Source organism: Telmatherina bonti (genome assembly GCF_933228915.1).
Source record: "Telmatherina bonti genome assembly, chromosome: 14".
NCBI lineage: Eukaryota > Metazoa > Chordata > Actinopteri > Atheriniformes > Telmatherinidae > Telmatherina > Telmatherina bonti.
Genome location: NC_136612.1, coordinates 4,974,683 through 4,995,075, shown reverse-complemented (window position 1 = coordinate 4,995,075; position 20,393 = coordinate 4,974,683). Strand labels below are relative to the sequence as shown.

Sequence of the window (20,393 nt, the reverse complement as noted above, 5' to 3'; positions counted from 1 at the left end):
GGTTCACTCTGAACAAATTCACACTAAATAGGTTCACACTGAACAGTTTACACTGAACAGTTCACACTGAACAGGTTCACACTGAACAGGCTCACACTGAACAAATTTACTCTGAACAGGTTCACAGGTCCCAGCCTGATGGCAGACAGGAGGAGGAGGTTCCTCCCTCAGCCTGGTGGCAGACAGGAGGAGGAGGTTCCTCCCTCAGCCTGGTGGCAGACAGGAGGAGGAGGTTCCTCCCTCAGCCTGGTGGCAGACAGGAGGAGGAGGTTCCTCCCTCAGCCTGGTGGCAGACAGGAGGAGGAGGAGGTTCCTCCCTCAGAGGTGACGTCTGTGTGTCATTTTCCTCCCTCTGCTCTCCTGAAGGTGCGATCTGAAGAACCTGTGGTTACTGCATCGCTGCCAGAGGCTCAGCAGCCAATGAGAGGAAGCAGAGGCCGCTACCATGGTAACCTGTGCCTTTAGCTGAAGCCAGTCATCGTCCAGCCTCGTGTTAAGTGCAGTAGCTTCAGGTTTATAAGTGTTTATCTATTGTTTTCTTCTTCTCTGTAAAACCTTTTAGCTTCCTGCCGTCCGTCTCCAGCTGCTACATCCAGTCCAGACCCCAGCTGCCTGGACACGGCGCAGCTCCACACCAGCCTGGCTTTGAAGGCTGAGCTACTGTCTCTGAAGGTTCACTCTGCTTATTGTTTCTCCTCAGGGATCAGGTTTGGTTGGGGTGGTGGGGGGGGTGTTCAGCTGGTGACCACCTATCCTGTTCTGCAGGGAGAAGAATTTGACTCCGAGAAAGCCGTTCAGGGGACCTTACAGAGGTCAGAGAGGACCAAACACCTCATCGATGCCAGGGCTGCTGAAGGTAATCTGTTTGTCATGGTCGTTGTCTCCATAGCAACCAGCTAAAGCTCCATGTCAGCACGTGATTGGAGGATTTGTCATGAACCAGTGATGTCACGTTTAGGGTTTGTCTGATCTGGAGGGGAGTCACTCGAGCTGACTCGTACCGGTCCTCCGGGTTCCAGCAGACGAGGCTCGCATCATCGGTCCGGTTAATCGGTTCTGGTCCCCCCCCTTCTCTCTCTCTCTGTAGTGGTGAATGTCTCTCGCTCACAGAAGCTCTTCACCTCTCTGGTCAGTGTCAGCGTTCAGGAGGACCAGCTGATCAGTCAGGTCCTACAAGACAAACTTCTGCTGGCTCCGCCCCCTTGCATCCCTCTGGTCGCTACGACATCGGAGGCCCCCTCCCTCCTTGTTTTCAGGACTTCCGACCAACCCAGACAGAAGCCCCTCCCACAGGAGGAAGAGCCCGCCACCCGCCAGCCCGTCCCCACGGTTCGACCGGCCACCTCCACGTTTGACCTGTTCAGACGGCAGAGATGCTGGGAGGCGACGCCATGACGACGGCGGTCAGCCGGCTCCATTTTTATTCATGAAAAACTTTTGATTTTGTGTATTTTCATTAAACATGTTTGTTACCATGGTTACTGACCTGGGGTGGTTCATGTTACCATGGTTTTAGGAGACGAGATGTGCTGGCAGAGCGGTGAAATATGAAATGAATGCAGGTCTGAAGTAAAACGTTTTCACAGGAAATAAAATATTTTAGTAAATTTACACAAAAAATATAATGTAGATATTTTTAAATGCAAACTTTCTGAATATATTAACTGCAATATGAAGATAAACTCAGGACAGATTGACTCATAAATTTCCCAGTCTGTGCTGGGTCGTCAGGCTGCTGGTGTTCATCCTGGTAACGCCACCTCAGCGCGGGACACACTGGAAAACCGGTAAACTGGACAGACGGCAGCCGCCTGGTCCCTCTGCATTCTGGGAAAAATGTCTTCGGTTGAACAAGTTCATAAAGGACAAAAGCAGAAACTATTCCATATTTTATTTTTCTTAAAAAGCAGCAGATGAAACGATACAAAAGAAGAAGACGTGATGAGTCCAGTGCAGCCCGCTGTGGGAAGCTGCAGGTAAACTGGGTTAACGACTAACCAGCTCCAACATCTACATTTTATTCCAAATGAAAGAGTTCCTGTTTGATTACATGAATCAGGAAAAACAGTGGAAGCAGCGTTGCCAGCGGTTACCACGACGGTTCTATGTCTTACTGGGATGAAACTAAGCTGGTAAACTGGGAAGCTGGCAGCCACTAAACGGTGAGGATGGTTGGGAGAAGCAGCAGCAGGTCGGGCACAAACATCGCGCACACGTTAGACTGCACAGAGAACAACTCAGTGTGGAAATATCTTAAATACTGTTAATGTCTGAATAAGAAAATTATGAAAAATATGTCTTTAAAATGTTGCTGCGGAGCTTCAGACCAGTTGGAACCAGCCGCCGGCTAGCGCATCCTGTACTCCAGAGTCTTGGACATCTCACACAGCTGACCCCTGAAGTCGATGTCTACGGTGAAGTCCAGGTCTCTCTGGAAACAGGACAGTCAGCATCAGCATCGTTATCGTCGTCACGGTTATTGTCATCATCATCATAGTCGCCGTTATCATCGTCATAGTCACCGTTATCATCGTCACAGTTATCGTCATCGCCGTTATCGTCATCATCGTCATAGTCACCGTTATCATCGTCACAGTTATCGTCATCGCCGTTATCGTCATCATCGTCATAGTCGCCGTTATCATCGTCGTCGTTATCGTCGTCACAGTTATTGTCCTCATCGTCATAGTCGCCGTTATCGTCGTCGTCATAGTCGCCGTTATCGTCGTCGTCATAGTCGCCGTTATCGTCGTCGTCGGTCGCCGTTATCGTCATCAGTCGCCGTAATCGTCGTCAGTCGCCGTAATCGTCGTCAGTCGCCGTAATCGTCATCATAGTCGCCGTCATCATAGTCGCCGTCATCATAGTCGCCGTCATCATAGTCACCGTTATCATCAGTCATCATCGTCACTGTTATAGTCGTCGTCACAGTCATCACAGTCATCACCATTATCGTCACCATCATCGTCGTCACCGTTATCATCGCTGTTATCATCGTCATCGCCATTATCACCGTTATCATCATCATCATCATCGTTATCATCACCGTTATCATCATCATCATCATCGTTATCATCATCATCATCATCGTTATCACCGTCGCCGTTATCATCATCATCATCGTTATCACCGTCGCCGTTATCATCATCATCATCGTTATCATCGTCACCATTATTGTCGTCATGGTCGCCGTTATCGTCATCATCGTTATCACCGTCATCGTCATCATCGTTATCACCGTCATCGTCATCATCGTCGTTATCATCACCGTTATCATCATCATCATCATCATCGTTATCATCATCATCATCATCGTTATCACCGTCGCCGTTATCATCATCATCATCGTTATCATCATCGTCACCATTATTGTCGTCATGGTCGCCGTTATCGTCATCGTTATCACCGTCATCGTCGTCATCGTCACCGTTATCGTCGTCATGGTCGTCGTCACCGTTATCGTCACCGTCATTATCGTCATCGTCACCGTTATCGTCGTCATGGTCGCCGTTATCGTCGTCATGGTCGCCGTTATCGTCGTCATGGTCGCCGTTATCGTCGTCGTCACCGTTATCGTCGTCGTCACTGTTATCATGATCGTCACTTATCGTCATCATCAGTCATCATCGTCACCGTTATTGTCATCATCGTCACCGTTATCGTCATCATCGTCACCGTTATTGTCATCATCGTCACCGTTATCGTCATCATCGTCACCGTTATTGTCATCATCATCACCTCCACTTACATTGTTCTTCACGTTGGGCTTCATGCCGATGGTCCCGAAGATCTCCTCGCCCGTCTTCACCGTCAGGTAGTCGTCCAGGTAGAACACCGTCTGCTTCCAGTGGGTGTACGGAGACTCTGGACCTGAGGACGAAGGATGGGACGTTAACGCCTGCAGCTGGATGGACAGCGCCCCGTCCGCCGAGCCAAGACCTGCATGTTGGTCTCAGGACCATCCAGCACCTCCTACCAGAAGGTTCTACCGCCAGAAGGCTACAGACCCCTGCAGGACGCCATGGACATGGGGACCAGCGTGTCTGAGGAACTGGGCGCTCTGGGATCTGGTGGCGGTTTAGGATCATTGATCTCAGAACTTAGACAGAACCGGTTTGTTCTGGAGTCGGTGTGGAAAACGCGGTTTGTACTCGGAGCAGACGGAGCGGCTGGGAACGACAACAACATGCTTGTTTCCATGACAACGGCCACTGACTGGTGGAAAAGCCGATCCTCTTGTGACAGCGGGTGAACTCGATGTTGAAGTAGGTGACCAGAGCGTGGATGTAGTCGTTCCTCTTCACCTGCAGGCAGAACGGCGACGTGAAGGTCAGGTCTTCTGCCTTCACCGTGTAGATGTCCACCTCCTGGACACACACACGCCACGGGTTACACACACACACACCACGGGTTACACACACACACACACCAGTGTGACTGTCTACCCACCCGGATCAGACAGGAGTTGCTGACCAGCTGTTTAGGATCCACCACGTCCACCAGCGGTTCCTTTATGGCCACCTCCTTTATACACGACATGTCGAACCCGTACACGTTCTCCCACCCTGAGGAGGAACACACACGTGAGAACCAACATACGCCGCTAGCTACGTTCCTCTGACCAGAACGTTTCCTGGTGGAGAACAACCAGTCTGGTGCTTTGGGAGTGTCAGGTCAGGACAGGTCCTGATGGGTCCTGACGGGTCAGAACCAGTACTCACAGTGGATCTTGTAATCCTTGTACTGCCGGTCTTCGATGGCAGTGACGTACAGAGTTGCTCTGTCGGGGAAAATGAGTCCGTCTGGTTTCTGCGGGGGACAAACGGGACAAAGAGGCTTTCAGAACCACAGAGACCAGCTGTTCCAGTACCAGTTAACCCTTTAACTCCGGGGTCCGACTAGATGTGCAGAAAAACCGTGTTGTAAGACCTCACAGCAAGCCGATGGGGACGATGTGAGGAAGAGCATGTAAACGTAGGTTCTAATGTTGTTCAACTTTTTTTGTGTAGACCCCGCGGAACCGGACGTGTAGACCCCGCGGAACCGGACGTGTAGACCCCGCGGAACCGGACGTGTAGACCCCGCGGAACCGGACGTGTAGACCCCGCGGAACCGGACGTGTAGACCCCGCGGAACCGGACGTGTAGACCCCGCGGTTGTCGGAACCATAGTTGTGAATGAGATTGTTGTTGAGAAGAAGAAACTGTTGTAGATCCAAGTTCAGTTTCTGACCCCCCCCCCCCCACACACACACACACACACGCACGCACCAGCCACTTGTCTCTGGCGTAGATGACGGTGTTCAGCATGGACTCGTAGAACAGACAGTAACCCATCCACTCTGATATGATGATGTCTACGTCATCCACCGGCAGCTCCACTTCCTCCACCTTCCCTTTAATGATGGTGACCACTGCAGACACGAGACAGGTGACTTTTACCTGCATCAACCCAGACACACCCCCCTCCACGTTACTCACCGTCATCCAGGTTGTTCGCCTTCACGATTTTGATGGCGTAGTCCGAGATGCTGCTGCACTCGATCTGGTGACCAGAGACAAGTTTAACGGCGGCTCAGACTCCCCTCCCCCCACCCCCCTTCACACACGCGCGCCTACCCCAATGACTTTCTTAGCTCCAGCTTTAGCAGCAAACATGCAGAGGATGCCGGTCCCGCTGCCCACGTCGAGGACCACCTTGTCCTTAAACAGGTGCTTGTTGTGAAACATGGAGTTGCGGTAGGTCAGGGTGCGCACCTCGTCCTTCAGCATCTCCTGGAGCGACAACACAAGCATGAAGAACCCAGACCGCTTCAGGTCAACACAAGTCAACAAGTCCTTTACCTCGTGGATCCCAAAGTGGGCGTAAGAGTCAAAGTAGTAATCCTTGGACGTCATGTCTTCAGCTGCAGGCTTGACCGATGTCTCTCCCTGAGAAACCTCAACAAAGAAGAAGACGGTTACCGGCGGCAACTAGCAGAACTTCCATGCTTAATCCGCTTTAACCTCCAACTAGACAAGAAAGTAGCCGATGGCAGCAGAAAAACACTTTAATACACACGTCTCTGCTGGTTTCACAGCTTTCTGGTTAAGTTCGCTCCACCTCGCTTCATGTTCTAAATTTTTGTCCAGTTTGAGAACAGCAAGTCAACAACAAAAACCGCGTCTGGACCAGAAACCAGGTAGCACTTAGTCCGCTTCATTTAGGAAAGACGGATCACCACAGCTGGAGAGCATCAAAGAACCTGGCAGATCTGTTCTCTTTAATGATCCCAGCTGGACCCGGGACCCGGGACCCGCTCCGGGACCCGACCCCGGGATGGACACTCCTCATGACAATGTCGAGGGGAAGAGGAAACGAGGACGGGTAAAACTTTTCCAGTTTAAGGGCAGAAGACATCTTCCCCACAGTGTAAATATCGCACCCAATCTTCATCCAGTGATCAATACAAGCTGGTTTCAGTCGTTTCCTGCTATGTTTGCATCTAGGAACATATTTAGTAGTTTTCTGTCAGTTTTCAGAGTTCTACCACCCAGAAACACATTTCCAGAGAGGAAACCAGGATTCTTCCCATCAGCCGGCTGCTCTACTGGTTCCACACCGTCTCCAGTAAGGGTCTCAATAACATTTTAATAAAATAATAAATCTGGTGAAAATAAATAACCTGGAAAGTCTGAACATTTCTGTATGAATATAAAACATTGCAGGAGGACAACATGCTCAGTTTGCATGACCACAGGGCAGGTGGTGGGATGACAAACATGTAGAAACGTACATGCGTGTAACTTCATCCCTCTGATCATTAAACAGTTCTTTACCTGGACGAAGACTTTACAGGTTTTATGGATGCGTGGGATTTTATAGGTGGCAATAAATATGGTAATGATGATAAACTGGGGGTCAAACATAGTTTTAACTTATTTTTATACAGAAATTTCAGGGACATCAGCCAGCTTCCCCGCGACCCTTACTGGGATTAAGCAGCTTCAGAAAATTAATGAATTTTGATAATTTTCCTGTTTTGGGATAAAAGTTTTTACAGCTTTTTAACTTTTCTACTGATCCAGTTCGCTTGGTATAAAACTGCATCACATCTGGCCCAAAACTAACATGGGTTTGACCTCCTGCATCAAACATACAGATTTAACTAGCTAAACTAATCAGACTTGTATTGCTGCTAAACTATCGTGGCATCACTAATCTGACTTTTAGTAAAGCGTTACATCCTAAACTAGAAGCAGATAAGCTGAAGACTAAACCTGTTGCTAGTTAACTCTAGTTGGGAGAGCAACCAGCTAACTAGCTTCCCAACACGTTAGTCTCCACGCGGTCCACCGCCGGCAGCGTGACGCACCAGCTAACAATGGCTAGCAGCATCCCGGCTAGCCGCGGCTAGCAGCATCCCGGCTAGCCGCGGCTAGCTCCCACCGTCACACAGCCAGAGACACGTGGTAACATTTAAATGCTTTTATTTAATCCACTCTGAGCGTCAGACCAGACTGGATCGGACCAGACCGAACCGAACCGGACCAGACCGAACCGGGATTATTGAAGATGCGAAGTTAAAATGGAAGCATCATGTCTGCTGGCTAAACATAAAGGAAAACCACCAAATCCTGAGACCAACACAGACAAACCGCAAACAGACTGAAGGCAGCGCCGGACGGCTGCACGCGGGACGCCTCGTGGGTCCTGCTGTAAAAGCTTACCTCCATCCTTTCTGCTGGCACCGCCATTTCGATCTCCTCACGACGTCGGTTTCTTCTTCTACTACTCCTTTTCCCTCCCGACTCGTCTTCTTCTACTTTGTGCTAGTTGGCGGACTTCAGTGTCCGTGGCGCCGCCTATTGGCTGCCCCGGAGCTCCCAATGACCCAAGTCTACGGGTATAACCAGGGCCGGATCAAAAGTGCGCCTGGGCCGTGGGAACGTTCCAGGGGGCCCCTAACCCACCACAACATTTCGAAAATTGTGAATGATACATGTGGAACAACATTTCTAACATTTCTCAGCCAATCATACCAATAGCTAGACACTAGACACTGTGGTGTAACTATCTGGCGTTTATGTACATTTTGTTTCATGTCCAAATTGCTGGTGTTTCCCCAACCATGGGCCCCAAGTGGGCGTGGGCCCTTGGGCCTGTGGCCATAATGTCTATTGGACAATCCAGCCTTGGGTATAATGGTTTCCTCTGCACCTGATACAATTAGTTTCTACTTTCAGTTAATATTCATATTGATACTGACACTTTTGGTCCCTTAAAAAGTGACATTACTGTGGCTTTTTTTTTTCTTTTTTCTGCCATTTTGGGGGAACTTGGCGGTTCACCCAGGTGATAATGCAAATTTTGGAATCGAGCCATTTCGATCCCATACCAGGTAAGCCCAGGCCAAGTATGACTGGTAAGGATACCAACACTTTAGCCTGAAATTTTACAGTCATTTAATAATTATATCTTTGATTGTTGATCACAGTTACTTATCACAATAAAACAAAGTGCAAACATTTTGAAAAATGTAGGGAAACTCAGCCTCCCTCTGCCAGTCACTTTAACTAGCTTGTCATGGTTGATCCCAAGGCATTTCCAGGCCAGCCGAGAGATATAATCCCTCCAGCATGGGAGGTTGGAGGTGCTGATTCTCATCTCAGCCAATTCACACTTGCAAATCACACAAGCAACAGCAAGAGATCACAACAACATAAAGCCAACAGAGCCACATTACCTGCGAAGAGCAGAGACCCAGTCCTGATGTCAACAAACCAGATCTCCTCAACACCTTGGCTATGCCCAGAAAGCCTGTCCATAAAAATCATGAACAGAATCGGTGACGAAGGGCAGCCTTGCGGGAGTCCAACCCCCACTGGAAATTAATCTGACTTACTGCCGGCAATGCAAACCAAGCTGTGACACCTGTCGTACAGGGACCGGACAGCTCGTACAAGGGGGTCCCCATACTCCCGGAGTACCCCCCGGGGGACACAGTCGAACACCTTCTCCAGGTCCACAAAGCACATGTAGACTGGTTGGGGAAACTCCCATGCCCCCTCCAGGACCCTGAAGAGGGTATAGAGCTGGTCCACTGTTCAGCGACCAGGACGAAAACCACACTGCTCTGACTCAATCCAGAATTCCCCCCCAGGACCCTCCTCTCCAGGACCCCAGAACAGACCTTACCGGGAAGACTGAGGAGTGTGATTCCTCTGTAGTTGTAGCACGCCCTCTGGTCAACCTTCTTGAAAAGGGGGACCACCCCCCAGTCTGCCAGTCCAGAGGCACTGTCCCCAATGTCCAGGTAATGATGTAGAGCTGTGTCAGCCAAGACTGCACCACAGCATCCAGAACACAAAATCCTGATTGTCAAATACATTTAAAATAAAATCCATTTTAACAACAGTATAGGTGGTTTTCATCACAGTTAAGAGAAGATAAGACAGATTTGTTAAATTAGCAAATCAATGTATTTTTTTTTCATGTACTTTTGACATAGCCTCCTGACGTTTTCTAAATTGTATTTTTAATATTTTTCCCTGATATGTTGTCATTTGGGTTTATGTGTGCTCCCACAAGAAACAGATCCTGATTAATTATCACACAGACAACAACTGGCTCTTCCATTCTTCGAATTTAGCTAAAAAGTTACGCGCTTTGCTTAGTTCCCTGTGCTATTATCTTAGTTCACAACTGGCTTAGTTCCCTGTGCTATTAGCTTAGTTCACTGTGGGATTAGATCCCTGTGCTATTAGTTTAGTACACTGTGGGCTTGGTTCCCTGTTAGCTTAGTTCCCTGTGCTATTAGCTTAGTTCCCTGTGCTATTAACTTAGTTCCCTGTACTATTAGCTTAGTTCCCTGTACTATTAGCTTAGTTCCCTGTTCTATTAGCTTAGTTCCCTGTACTATTAGCTTAGTTCCCTGTTCTATTAGCTTAGTTCCCTGTACTATTAGCTTAGTTCCCTGTTCTATTAGCTTAGTTCCCTGTACTGTTAGCTTAGTTCCCTGTACTATTAGCTTAGTTCCCTGTACTGTTAGCTTAGTTCCCTGTACTATTAGCTTAGTTCACTGTCTTACACACAGTGCCATCCACCACATCAGTGCCATCTTACATGAAGCTTTCGCCCAATCCTCTATAAAGGTTTACGAAAATAATTCCAATTGTTAAGCGCTGAAAATTTGAAATATTTAATATTAAAATATTCTTTGTATGGTTAATCTGAGGGAATTCGTCGTCCAAATGAACTGAAGTTACTCACCCCTCCCTCATTGTCGCCCAAAATAACCAAAAATTCAGCACAATCCAACACAAACATGGCACAGACAAACAAGACTATTTTCAAAGTGGGCTGCATGACTTCAGATTAAGCATATAAAGCACGTTTTAATATATCATATTTCCCAAACAAAACCAACACAAACTATTTTATTCGATAAAAACGATTGGCACAATTTTTCTATTTTACAGAGGATTGCGTCCTTCGGCCCGCTGGCCAGCATCAAATAGCGTGCGGGTTCACGGTGCGGCGCGCGGTCACGCTCTTCCCGTGTCACGAGCCTTCCCGAGCCGTGAGAGGAAACTGGACGTCAGGAATAGAAGTCAAACATTTCCAGCCGAGTTTAGCTGCGGTACAGAGAAAGGGTGAAAGCTGTGGCTTTATATCGCCGCCTGACTGAAGTGACAGTAGAGAATTATCCGGCCAGCTGCTGATGGACTCCGCTGTCTGTAGGATACTGCTAGCATGCTAGGTGGCTAGCTAGCTTAACGGTGCGCGACTCGAAGTAACTTAACACTAAATTAACGGGCCATCAGTTGATAAACGCGTCTAACCGCGTTGATCTGGCAGACCTTTACAACAGTGACCATTTCTAGGTTTGGCGGGTTATAAGTGTAGGTGTTAAGCTTCGCTTTGGACCCTGTCTAGAGAAGGATTGAATGAAATAACGTTAGCTTGCCGTAGCAACGGAAGCTAGCCAGCTAAGGAGGATAACGTGAACTTTTCCTGCTATCCGGTGGATTTAATAAATGTTAACTGAGCTGAGCAGCCGCAGGCATCGAGTGTGTTTAGTCAGACATCAGCCAGCCGGCCATAGGTTGTAAGGAGCGACGCGAAGCAGCTAGCTTCCTAACGTCAGGTTGGCCGTCATCCAGCAGCGCGAGCGGCGACCGAGCAGCGCGAGCGGCTACCCAGCGGCTCTGTTTTACTGATCAGGGCGGAATAAGGACAGACAGCTGCCAACATGCCGGCTGTGTCGAAAGGAGACGGGATGCGGGGATTAGCCGTCTTCATCTCGGACATCAGAAACTGTAAGTCACTTCGTTCCCATCTGGTTCATTTACAGCTGACAAGGTCAGATGGCTGTACTGGTTTTACTGGTGTTACTGGTGTTTGGCCCAGAATGGGGGGATGGCGCGGTGGTACTGGGTGCAAATCAACTCGTTTCCAGGCTGGTAACTGGTGCGGATCATTTCCCCATGCAGCAGGAAGCAGGGCCTGTTTCCTCAACATATATGTTCGTACATGTATCTGTATGTACATACATGTACATACTCATATTTACATGTATGTACATAGTCATATGTACATGTATTTACATGTGTGTACATAGTCATATGTACATGTATTTACATGTATGTACATAGTCATATGTACATGTATTTACATGTATGTACATAGTCATATGTACATATGAATTTCCCCTCAGGGAAGAATAAAATATCTTTGATTTGATTGATATATGTACTTGTATGTACATAAATATACAACATGTACCATGTTTAGCAACACTGAGACAAGAGGTCCATTTAACGGCCTGAATGGACTGGACAACAGAAGTCCAGCTTGGATGGATGAGTAAGAAGGGAAACACACAGAAGGGACTTGTAGGTATTAGGGTATTAGATGGTTTTATTGAGTTTTAGTAGTCCCAGTAGACCTGTCCCAGGACTGGGACCCCCCCCCTCCAGCATCCCATTACTCACTGAAAACTCCTTAAGTTACTCCTGAAACCACCGGCTTTTCCCCATGTTTTACTTGTGCCCTGCTCAGGGCTCGTCTGGACATGGTACTGGTCTTCTTTGGTCCTGGCTTAGTTAACGGATCTGGGACCTGTCGCTGCTGAACCAGACCTGGAAATGATGCTGGTTCTGGGTATTTAGCGTGTTGTGGACCACACACCTAGCTGATGCTGTTGGTTGTGGAGTTAACAGGAACATAAACAAGGACTGGGGTAGGATGGTTTGTTTTGTGTCCCAGGGTCTGAAACCTGTCATTTTGGGAGTAAATAATGTATTTAGTGTAACTGTAGTGGGTTGTGTGTGGCTGGTGAGGAGTAAACAGCAGCGAAGGCTGGTAGATAGACACGGCTAATCATTGCTCTGTTGTGACAACACTGATAGTAAAGCATGTTTCTGCTCATGTTTCCAGTGACATGGCAGCAGGTGGTGCAGGTCAGCCTGTTCTCTTTATCTGGAGTCTGTCCTCTGAAAGCCTCGGATCCAGAACAGAGATGTTTCCTAAAGGGCTTGTATGTCTGCATCGTGGCGGATAGGGCACCAGTCAAGATGTCCACACGGACTGGTGGGGACATCCTGACTGGTGTGTTCCTGCGATGGTTTTATCTAACAACCAGGTTATACTGGTCAGTAAGAATGAACCAGTTTGTACTGGTCGGTACATGAGAGAATTTGGCGTTCTGCATGAGTAGTTGGGTGAAGAAGTACCCAGATGTGGTTCTGGTGTAGAACTGTTGCATGGGGGGGGAGGGAATATGCTGCTGTGAAAAGCCTTTCCAGGTGACAGAAGGTACGACATGGATGTCTTTGTGTTGAGGCTCCACTCTTCTTCCAGACTCTGCTTTTCTTTCTCTCCGTCTGAAAAAAGAGGAGAACCTGGTCTGAGGTGTCCTGCAGAGTTTAGCTTGTGGAATATTTAGCCAGCGTTTTTATTCTGAAATCCCTGAGATCCATAAACATGTTGATGTGTTCTGGTTCTGATGTGTGAACCGTCTGAGATCCATAAACATGTTGATGTGTTCTGGTTCTGATGTGTGAACCGTCTGAGATCCATAAACATGTTGATGTGTTCTGGTTCTAAGAGTTTTTCTTGATCCAGCAGCTGGAACGTCCGACGCTTTAGTCTGTGGAGATGGTGTCTAATCTGGCTGGTAGAAGCAGGACCTACTGGTCTCCTGTGAGGCGTCTGAATGGGTTAAATGTTCTGTTTGGCGCGTCTTTCACCCCGACCCGCCTCTGCAGTAACAACCATCACCGCTCTCCTTCTTGACTTCAGTCAAACATTTAAGACTGAAAGCAGAAATGTAGAGAAGGTCATTGTGATTTACTGTTTAGGCTGGGAGACACGTCAGACGTGTGTAATATGATAAATCCAGACGTGTTCCGTGGGTCTGCCTCTCACGAGCCCTTTACACGTGTTGCTTTGAGGCTGGAGAGAATTGAAGACGTCCAGCACAAGCAGGAGTTGAAAAAAAGCTCCGGATTTCCAGAGATGGCGTCTGTCTTTCACTGCAATGTGTGACATGGCGTGTCGAACGGGCGCTCCGTTTACATGGCGTGTTCAACGGGCGCTCCGTTTACATGGCGTGTCCAACGTGCCCCCGTCTACATGGCGTGTCCAACGTGCCCCCGTCTACATGGCGTGTCCAACGTGCCCCCGTCTACATGGCGTGTCCAACGTGCCCCCCGTCTACATGGCGTGTCCAACGTGCCCCCCGTCTACATGGCGTGTCCAACGTGCCCCCCGTCTACATGGCGTGTCCAACGTGCCCCCCGTCTACATGGCGTGTCCAACGTGCCCCCGTCTACATGGCGTGTCCAACGTGCCCCCGTCTACATGGCGTGTCCAACGTGCCCCCGTCTACATGGCGTGTCCAACGTGCCCCCGTCTACATGGCGTGTCCAACGTGCGCTCCGTTTACATGGCGTGTCCAACGTGCCTCCCGTCTACATGGCGTGTCCAACGTGCCTCCCGTCTACATGGCGTGTCCAACGTGCCTCCCGTCTACATGGCGTGTCCAAAGTGCCCCCGTCTACATGGCGTGTCCAAAGTGCCCCCGTCTACATGGCGTGTCCAACGTGCCCCCCGTCTACATGGCGTGTCCAACGTGCCCCCCGTCTACATGGCGTGTCCAACGTGCCCCCCGTCTACATGGCGTGTCCAACGTGCCCCCGTCTACATGGCGTGTCCAACGTGCCCCCGTCTACATGGCGTGTCCAACGTGCCCCCGTCTACATGGCGTGTCCAACGTGCCCCCGTCTACATGGCGTGTCCAACGTGCGCTCCGTTTACATGGCGTGTCCAACGTGCGCTCCGTTTACATGGCGTGTCCAACGTGCGCTCCGTTTACATGGCGTGTCCAACGTGCGCTCCGTTTACATGGCGTGTCCAACGTGCGCTCCGTTTACATGGCGTGTCCAACGTGCGCTCCGTTTACATGGCGTGTCCAACGTGCCCCCTCCCCCGTCTACATGGCGTGTCCAACGTGCCCCGCCCCCGTCTACATGGCGTGTCCAACGTGCCCCGCCCCCGTCTACATGGCGTGTCCAACGTGCCCCGCCCCCGTCTACATGGCGTGTCCAACGTGCCCCGCCCCCGTCTACATGGCGTGTCCAACGTGCCCCGCCCCCGTCTACATGGCGTGTCCAACGTGCCCCGCCCCCGTCTACATGGCGTGTCCAACGTGCCCCGCCCCCGTCTACATGGCGTGTCCAACGTGCCCCGCCCCCGTCTACATGGCGTGTCCAACGTGCCCCGCCCCCGTCTACATGGCGTGTCCAACGTGCCCCGCCCCCGTCTACATGGCGTGTCCAACGTGCCCCCCGTCTACATGGCGTGTCCAACGTGCCCCCCGTCTACATGGCGTGTCCAACGTGCCCCCCGTCTACATGGCGTGTCCAACGTGCCCCCCGTCTACATGGCGTGTCCAACGTGCCCCCCGTCTACATGGCGTGTCCAACGTGCCCCCCGTCTACATGGCGTGTCCAACGTGCCCCCCGTCTACATGGCGTGTCCAACGTGCCCCCCGTCTACATGGCGTGTCCAACGTGCCCCCCGTCTACATGGCGTGTCCAACGTGCCCCCCGTCTACATGGCGTGTCCAACGTGCCCCCCGTCTACATGGCGTGTCCAACGTGCCCCCCGTCTACATGGCGTGTCCAACGTGCCCCCCGTCTACATGGCGTGTCCAACGTGCCCCCCGTCTACATGGCGTGTCCAACGTGCCCCCCGTCTACATGGCGTGTCCAACGTGCCCCCCGTTTACATGCTGAAGCTGTGTTTGTGTCTCTGCTCAGGTAAGAGCAAGGAGGCGGAGATAAAGCGGATAAACAAGGAGCTGGCCAACATCCGCTCCAAGTTTAAAGGAGACAAGGCTCTGGATGGATACAGCAAGAAGAAGTACGTCTGCAAGCTGCTCTTCATCTTCCTGCTCGGCCATGACATTGACTTTGGACACATGGAGGCCGTTAACCTGCTGAGCTCCAACAAGTACACAGAGAAACAGATCGTAAGTCCTCCGCTTGTGGAACCGGTGTGTCAGTAGATAGCTGCAGGAATGCAGCGGCTCGTCTACAGGTAGGGGGCAGGAATGCTGGGACTCGTCTACAGGTAGGGGGCAGGAATGCTGGGACTCGTCTACAGGTAGGGGGCAGGAATGCTGGGACTCGTCTACAGGTAGGGGGCAGGAATGCTGGGACTCGTCTACAGGTAGGGGGCAGGAATGCTGGGACTCGTCTACAGGTAGGGGGCAGGAATGCAGCGGCTCGTCTACAGGTAGGGGGCAGGAATGCTGGGGCTCGTCTACAGGTAGGGGGCAGGAATGCTGGGGCTCGTCTACAGGTAGGGGGCAGGAATGCTGGGGCTCGTCTACAGGTAGGGGGCAGGAATGCTGGGGCTCGTCTACAGGTAGGGGGCAGGAATGCTGGGGCTCGTCTACAGGTAGGGGGCAGGAATGCTGGGACTCGTCTACAGGTAGGGGGCAGGAATGCTGGGACTCGTCTACAGGTAGGGGGCAGGAATGCTGGGACTCGTCTACAGGTAGGGGGCAGGAATGCAGCGGCTCGTCTACAGGTAGGGGGCAGGAATGCTGGGACTCGTCTACAGGTAGGGGGCAGGAATGCTGGGGCTCGTCTACAGGTAGGGGGCAGGAATGCTGGGACTCGTCTACAGGTAGGGGGCAGGAATGCTGGGGCTCGTCTACAGGTAGGGGGCAGGAATGCTGGGGCTCGTCTACAGGTAGGGGGCAGGAATGCTGGGACTCGTCTACAGGTAGGGGGCAGGAATGCTGGGACTCGTCTACAGGTAGGGGGCAGGAATGCTGGGACTCGTCTACAGGTAGGGGGCAGGAATGCAGCGGCTCGTCTACAGGTAGGGGGCAGGAATGCTGGGACTCGTCTACAGGTAGGGGGCAGGAATGCTGGGGCTCGTCTACAGGTAGGGGGCAGGAATGCAGCGGCTCGTCTACAGGTAGGGGGCAGGAATGCTGGGGCTCGTCTACAGGTAGGGGGCAGGAATGCTGGGGCTCGTCTACAGGTAGGGGGCAGGAATGCTGGGACTCGTCTACAGGTAGGGGGCAGGAATGCTGGGACTCGTCTACAGGTAGGGGGCAGGAATGCTGGGACTCGTCTACAGGTAGGGGGCAGGAATGCAGCGGCTCGTCTACAGGTAGGGGGCAGGAATGCTGGGGCTCGTCTACAGGTAGGGGGCAGGAATGCAGCGGCTCGTCTACAGGTAGGGGGCAGGAATGCTGGGGCTCGTCTACAGGTAGGGGGCAGGAATGCTGGGGCTCGTCTACAGGTAGGGGGCAGGAATGCTGGGGCTCGTCTACAGGTAGGGGGCAGGAATGCTGGGGCTCGTCTACAGGTAGGGGGCAGGAATGCTGGGGCTCGTCTACAGGTAGGGGGCAGGAATGCTGGGACTCGTCTACAGGTAGGGGGCAGGAATGCAGCGGCTCGTCTACAGGTAGGGGGCAGGAATGCTGGGGCTCGTCTACAGGTAGGGGGCAGGAATGCAGCGGCTCGTCTACAGGTAGGGGGCAGGAATGCTGGGGCTCGTCTACAGGTAGGGGGCAGGAATGCAGCGGCTCGTCTACAGGTAGGGGGCAGGAATGCTGGGGCTCGTCTACAGGTAGGGGGCAGGAATGCAGCGGCTCGTCTACAGGTAGGGGGCAGGAATGCTGGGGCTCGTCTACAGGTAGGGGGCAGGAATGCAGCGGCTCGTCTACAGGTAGGGGGCAGGAATGCTGGGACTCGTCTACAGGTAGGGGGCAGGAATGCAGCGGCTCGTCTACAGGTAGGGGGCAGGAATGCAGCGGCTCGTCTACAGGTAGGGGGCAGGAATGCAGCGGCTCGTCTACAGGTAGGGGGCAGGAATGCAGCGGCTCGTCTACAGGTAGGGGGCAGGAATGCAGCGGCTCGTCTACAGGTAGGGGGCAGGAATGCTGGGGCTCGTCTACAGGTAGGGGGCAGGAATGCTGGGACTCGTCTACAGGTAGGGGGCAGGAATGCAGCGGCTCGTCTACAGGTAGGGGGCAGGAATGCTGGGGCTCGTCTACAGGTAGGGGGCAGGAATGCAGCGGCTCGTCTACAGGTAGGGGGCAGGAATGCTGGGGCTCGTCTACAGGTAGGGGGCAGGAATGCAGCGGCTCGTCTACAGGTAGGGGGCAGGAATGCAGCGGCTCGTCTACAGGTAGGGGGCAGGAATGCAGCGGCTCGTCTACAGGTAGGGGGCAGGAATGCTGGGGCTCGTCTACAGGTAGGGGGCAGGAATGCCTGCATGAACACGATGCTGCAGTCGGCTCGAGGCAGAACTCCGGTCTCCTTTGACATTTTAAATGATATGTAAATGTGTGAAGTTCTGGTAGAAACCGGATCAACCCCAGACCCAGACCAGCAGATTTTCTGCGTTTACCAGTAGATGAACCAGTTTCCGTCGTAGTTCTCGGTGCAGCGCCTCCTCTAGTGGAGACTGGAACACATCTTAAAGCTGGCATTAGTTTGAGTCGAGCAGCAGACTCAGAATACTGCAGCCCCATCTGTACCGAGTCCTGGATCACACCACAGCAGAACAGGGTGCCCAGAGCAGTCCGGAGGCCAGTTTCAGGCTCTCATGTCTGTCAGACCAAGCTGCCAGGACGTTTCCATGTCGCTCGGAGAGCCACGGTTCAACATGACCGCCATGTTGGGTCCTGCCAGCACGGCGTTTCCCGTGACATTCCCAACAGCAGGAGGAGGCGTGGAGGTCAGCGATTGTCTAGTTCCTACACACTGTTGTTACGTATCCAGGTGGGATTCAGGTCTACAGATGATCCATTCCTGCACGGATCAGCTGATTCAGACCCGGACCAGTTCCCTCTCCAGGACAGAACAGCTGATGTCAATGGAAAGTTTCATGAAGGATGTTCCTGCTTAATGCCTTCAGAAACCTCTCAGACTGGTGTTCTTCTGCTTGTATAATACGCTGCCTGCTCTGGTGTGACTTGCTCGTTGGCTAACCCAGTGGTGGATGGTGAACTCCGGAACAGGAAGTGTTCAGTCAGCAGCCTCACGATGACTCAATCTTTTTCCTACTGAACTCCTTCCCTGTGTGGATCGGAGCTGTCAGAAACGTTACAATCCAGACACACGTTGTTGATTCAGAAACGTTACAATCCAGACACACGTTTATTCAGAAACGTTACAATCCAGACACACGTCGTTGATTCAGAAACGTTACAATCCAGACACACATTGTTGATTCAGAAACGTTACAATCCAGACACACGTTTATTCAGAAACGTTACAATCCAGACACACGTTGTTGATTCAGAAACGTTACAATCCAGACACACGTTTATTCAGAAACGTTACAATCCAGACACACGTCGTTGATTCAGAAACGTTACAATCCAGACACACGTTGTTTATTCAGTAAAGTTACAATCCAGACACACGTTGTTGATTCAGAAACGTTACAGTCCAGACACACGTTGTTTATTCAGAAACGTTACAATCCAGACACACGTTGTTGATTCAGAAACGTTACAATCCAGACACACGTTGTTGATTCAGAAACGTTACAATCCAGACACACGTTTATTCAGAAACGTTACAATCCAGACACACGTTGTTTATTCAGAAACGTTACAATCCAGACACACGTTGTTTATTCAGTAAAGTTACAATCCAGACACACGTTGTTTATTCAGTAAAGTTACAATCCAGACACACGTTGTTTATTCAGTAAAGTTACAATCCAGACACACGGTGTTTATTCAGAAACGTTACAATCCAGACACACGTTGTTGATTCAGAAACGTTACAATCCAGACACACGTTGTTGATTCAGAAACGTTACAATCCAGACACATGTTGTTGATTCAGAAACGTTACAATCCAGACACACGTTTATTCAGAAACGTTACAATCCAGACACATGTTGTTTATTCAGAAACGTTACAATCCAGACACACGTTGTTTATTCAGTAAAGTTACAATCCAGACACACGTTGTTTATTCAGTAAAGTTACAATCCAGACACACGTTGTTTATTCAGAAACGTTACAATCCAGACACACGTTGTTGATTCAGAAACGTTACAATCCAGACACACGTTGTTGATTCAGAAACGTTACAATCCAGACACACGTTGTTGATTCAGAAACGTTACAATCCAGACACACGTTGTTGATTCAGAAACGTTACAATCCAGACACACGTTTATTCAGAAACGTTACAATCCAGACACATGTTGTTTATTCAGAAACGTTACAATCCAGACACACGTTGTTTATTCAGTAAAGTTACAATCCAGACACACGTTGTTTATTCAGTAAAGTTACAATCCAGACACAAGTTGTTTATTCAGTAAAGTTACAATCCAGACACAAGTTGTTTATTCAGAAACGTTACAATCCAGACACACGTTGTTGATTCAGAAACGTTACAATCCAGACACGTTGTTTATTCAGAAACGTTACAATCCAGACACACGTTGTTGATTCAGAAACGTTACAATCCAGACACACGTTGTTGATTCAGAAACGTTACAATCCAGACACACGTTGTTGATTCAGAAACGTTACAATCCAGACACACGTTGTTGATTCAGAAACGTTACAATCCAGACACACGTTGTTGATTCAGAAACGTTACAATCCAGACACACGTTGTTTATTCAGAAACGTTACAATCCAGACACACGTTGTTTATTCAGTAAACGTTACAATCCAGACACACGTTGTTTATTCAGAAACGTTACAATCCAGACACACGTTGTTTATTCAGAAACGTTACAATCCAGACACACGTTGTTTATTCAGAAACGTTACAATCCAGACACACGTTGTTTATTCAGTAAAGTTACAATCCAGACACCCGTTTATTCAGAAACGTTACAATCCAGAC

General features: G+C 50.5%; 2 protein-coding genes across 6 annotated transcripts in view; one reads left to right on the top strand and one right to left on the bottom strand.

The window, feature by feature from the left end:
• Positions 1 to 1,876: 1,876 nt before the first annotated feature.
• Positions 1,877 to 7,782, bottom strand: prmt1 (protein arginine methyltransferase 1). The gene is made up of 10 exons (XM_079252856.1): positions 7,710 to 7,782; positions 5,844 to 5,939; positions 5,619 to 5,774; positions 5,481 to 5,544; positions 5,271 to 5,413; positions 4,722 to 4,809; positions 4,450 to 4,565; positions 4,217 to 4,367; positions 3,749 to 3,870; positions 1,877 to 2,431 (listed from the first exon to the last, which is right to left on the bottom strand). Exons 1-10 carry the CDS (start codon positions 7,734 to 7,736, stop codon positions 2,348 to 2,350), a joined length of 1,047 nt encoding a protein of 348 aa, XP_079108982.1. The 5' UTR covers positions 7,737 to 7,782; the 3' UTR covers positions 1,877 to 2,347.
• A 2,767-nt stretch (positions 7,783 to 10,549) lies between these two features.
• ap2a1 (adaptor related protein complex 2 subunit alpha 1) overlaps positions 10,550 to 20,393 on the top strand; it is a 54,655-nt gene continuing 44,811 nt past the window's right edge. For all 5 annotated transcript variants that reach the window (XM_079252959.1, XM_079252958.1, XM_079252957.1 and 2 more), the window contains exons 1-2: positions 10,550 to 11,300; positions 15,306 to 15,517. In XM_079252959.1, the coding sequence (XP_079109085.1) occupies positions 11,234 to 11,300; positions 15,306 to 15,517 (279 nt within the window). In that variant the 5' untranslated portion in view covers positions 10,550 to 11,233. The remainder of the gene's footprint in view (positions 11,301 to 15,305; positions 15,518 to 20,393) is intronic.